Below are 3,549 nucleotides of genomic sequence, written 5' to 3'. Positions count from 1 at the left end.
TGAAGAAACAAAGCGCTATGGAAAAGGAAAAATGCAAGAGGGAGGAAACATTAGGTGAAAAGGTGAGTCTTTAGGTTCTTTTTGAAAGTTTGGACATTGGGAGAGTCACGAATGTGGGAAGGCAAGCCATTCCATAGAACAGGGGCAATGATGGAAAATGCTCTGTCACCAGCCAACTTGTGGGATCTTGGAATGGAAAGACAAGTGGCAGCAGTAGAGCGCAAAGAGTACCCAGAATGACGGGTGTGAAGGATGGACGACAGGTATTCAGGTGTAGATGAAGCAAGAACCTTATAAACATGGACGAGAGTGCGGAACTGGACACGTTTAGCAACTGGAAGCCAGTGCAGACTATGAAGCAAAGGAGAAGTATGCGTATATTTTGGTTCTCTGAAAATGAGTCTGGCGCACTTGTTCTGGAGAAGCTGTAGGCGGGTGAGGTTTTTCTGGGAGATGCCATTAAGCAAGGAGGAGCAGTAATCAATCTTGGACAGGACAAGAGTCCTAACCGCATTGGTACACGCATCAAAACTTAGGAATCGCCTAATCCTCCAAATATTACCAATCTGCCAGTTCAAAGTTTTGGACAAATGTGCAACATAACTGGACATCTTCATGTCATGGTCAAAAATGACCCCTAAATTCTTTATGGATGAAGATACAGAGATCTCCAACCCATCCAAATAAAGGGTGAGATGCTTGAGATTAATGTAGTGATAATCAGAAGAGGCAGTAAAAACTCAGTCTTCGCCATATTGAGCTTGAGCTTGTTACTGGTGAGCCAAGTTTGTAGCTCATGGATGCAGTTGGAAAGTTTGAACAAGGCACAAGCTGCATCACCCGGGATGGCAGGATTAAAGGTGATAATCAGCTGAACATCATCAGCATAGAGGTGATATTGGAGGCCATGATTACGAATAATGTTCCCGATGGCATGAGTGTAATAGGTGAACAATATCGGGCCAATGACCGATCCCTGGGGGACACCATAAGGCAGATGAACCCTATCAGAATAGCATCCCTTCACAAAGACCTGACTACTGCGATTTTCAAGGTAGGACTGGAACACTCTATGGGCATCACCAATGATGCCAAATTCTTGCTCAACCGCTGCAACAGAATACGGTGATCCACCGTATCAAATGCGGCAGTCAAGTCCAGTAACACCACAAAGACAGCCCTGTTGTCATCAATAGCTCTGAGGATGGTATTATGAACAGCCAAGAGTGCTGTCTCGGTGCTGTGAGCAGCCCGATACGCTGACTGCAAAGGCTCAGCCAGTTTATTGCACTCAACATACTCGGTGAGCTGAACACTGACAACCTTCTCAATCAGTTTACCAACAAAGGCCAGATTGGAGACAGGCCGGTAGTTCGAGAGCTGCTGTTTGTCAAGGGACACCTTTTTTAGCACAGGCGTGATGGTAGCCCTACGTAGTTCAGCAGGAAAGCAGCCAGAAAGGAGGGAGTTATTGACGATCTTAGTAAGAATAGGGAGAAAGATATGGATATGTTTCTTTAACAACCAGGTCGGGAGGGGGTCTCGGTCACATGACTTGGAGGTCCATGGCGTTATTATTTTAGATAACTCTTCTTCAGACACAACTTCAAATTTGTCAAACGAGCATTGCAATGTGCTAGATGTAGAACATTGAGAAGTGGTGTTTGAAGAGGTAGCATGGACAGCATCAACATCAGCACGAATTGTTTCTACTTTACCAATGAAATATTTACAGAAATCATTAGCTAATGTAGCTGGAGAGCTACTATCAGGAAGGTCACGTGAGGTCTTATTCAAAAGAGCATTTATAGTCTTATACATGTCCTTAGTGTTACAATTGAGTAGCCTTTCATTATAAAAAGATGCTTTCTCTTTGCTAATGGTTGTTGCAGCTTCCTCTGGGAATCAATATAGGCTTGACGGTCAACTTCAGTCCTTGTTTTACGCCAGCGCCGTTCACTCCGCCTACGTAAGCGTCGCGCATCCTGAACAGTTTGATTAAACCATTCAGGTTTGATGCGAACGGTACATGGTTTTTCTTTGGCAGGTGCATGGGTCTCAAGTACTTGGCTACAGGTTTTGTTATAAAACTGGACAAGGTCTACATGTGCCTCATCCATGGAATCATCAGTGGTATTGAGCTTGAACACAAGGTCTTCCTCAAAAGCAACAGGATCAATATTGCGGAAATTACGCGCTTTGTACACATTGGTGGCTCTGACAATTGACTGCTTCTTAAAATCAATGTCACAAAGTATGAGAAAATGATCAGAAACATGAACAGGGTGGATGTCATATGGCTTGACAACATGATCATTCTCTTTAACAATAACCAAATCCAAAGTGTGTCCCTTAACATGAGTGGGCTCATCAACAAGTTGCTCGAAACTAAGAGACTCAAGGATAGCAAGCATAGATTTGGTGTCTCTTTCATCGGGCATGTCCATATGGATATTGAAGTCGCCCAATACCACTGATCGTCCAGGAAGGAGGTCAACTGCATTGAGAAATATCTCAAAATCATGAAAGTATTGAGGCATTTGCTTTAAAGATGATGATCTATACACAACAACAAAGTAAAGGTTCTGGTTCTTCATATAAAATAATGAATGTTCAAAAGTGTCACTTTTAGGTAGTTTCTCTTCGCAGAGTTCGAGACTCAGTTGGCTCTTGAAAACACAGGCAGTTCCTCCACCGCGATGGACAGAGTTACGGGGTACACCCAAAAATGAGTAACCAGGAGGACACATTAGCCCAGTGATGACACGATCATCAGAACGGAGCCAGGTTTCCGTGAGGAAGAAGAAGTCCAAATCCGCATTCAAGATTATATCAGTTATTGTGTCCCCTTTATTGCCGACAGACTGGGCATTCCATAGACCTAACTTCATGTTGCTATGGTTACCTGGTGAGTGCTCACATTGGTTTTGCTGAACAGTTTGCTCATTGGAATGAGATATCATTGCAGGTGATGCAGATGGATCCACACAGCTCATAATTGGAAAGTTGTTTGAAAGTATCTTCTTCTTTCCTCGACGAGTTGGTTTCTGTTTATTTAAACCAAGTGACTTAATGTTGTACCAAACTTCTTGAGGCAGTCTACATGTAGTTGAAATACCAGTATTGTACTTAAGGAGATCACTCCTAGTATAACACATTGTGGTAGAGTAATAATCAGCTGGATTATCACACAGATAAGTACTTTGAAGATGAAAATATTGATCATTCAGATGATTAGACTGATCAATTGATGGAATAACAAGTGTAATTGACTGTACAGCCAACAACAACAGTGAAAAGCTAACACTGTGTACAAGTATGGCAGCCATGGGCTAGATTATACAAGAGGATGATGAAAAAACAAGTCACAGTTAATATTTCCTCAAAAGTTGTAGAAACTCCAAAACAATGTGTCCACTTTGATCACAAATGTTATCCAAACATATGTACATCAAATGGAAGGTTGCAAATGCACCGTAGCTGGAGAAATCACAATTTGTTTCAGAGACAGATGCGAGGTGCTACCAAAGGTGCACACTCTAATATATT

General features: G+C 42.4%; 1 protein-coding gene across 1 annotated transcript; it reads right to left on the bottom strand.

Annotated features, from left to right (window-relative positions):
* Positions 1–1,023: 1,023 nt before the first annotated feature.
* On the bottom strand, positions 1,024–3,158 carry LOC140169420 (uncharacterized). Its single transcript, XM_072192680.1, has 2 exons — positions 1,836–3,158; positions 1,024–1,479 (listed from the first exon to the last, which is right to left on the bottom strand). The coding sequence occupies exons 1-2, from the start codon at positions 3,156–3,158 to the stop codon at positions 1,024–1,026; spliced, it is 1,779 nt and encodes a 592-aa protein (XP_072048781.1).
* Positions 3,159–3,549: the final 391 nt, after the last annotated feature.

Source organism: Amphiura filiformis, chromosome 14, assembly GCF_039555335.1.
Source record: "Amphiura filiformis chromosome 14, Afil_fr2py, whole genome shotgun sequence".
Lineage (NCBI taxonomy): Eukaryota > Metazoa > Echinodermata > Ophiuroidea > Amphilepidida > Amphiuridae > Amphiura > Amphiura filiformis.
The sequence above is the reverse complement of the archived record's forward strand: the minus strand, read 5'-3'. Positions and strand labels throughout refer to the sequence as shown.

Excerpts from the sequence above, each read along its gene's own strand:
- LOC140169420 (XM_072192680.1), bottom strand. The coding sequence starts at position 3,158 with ATGTGTTATACTAGGAGTGATCTCCTTAAGTACAATACTGGTATTTCA. Across the intron at positions 1,480-1,835 it reads TAATGAAAGGCTACTCAATT|ATCGTCAATAACTCCCTCCT; the intron begins GTAACACTAAGG and ends ATTCTTACTAAG.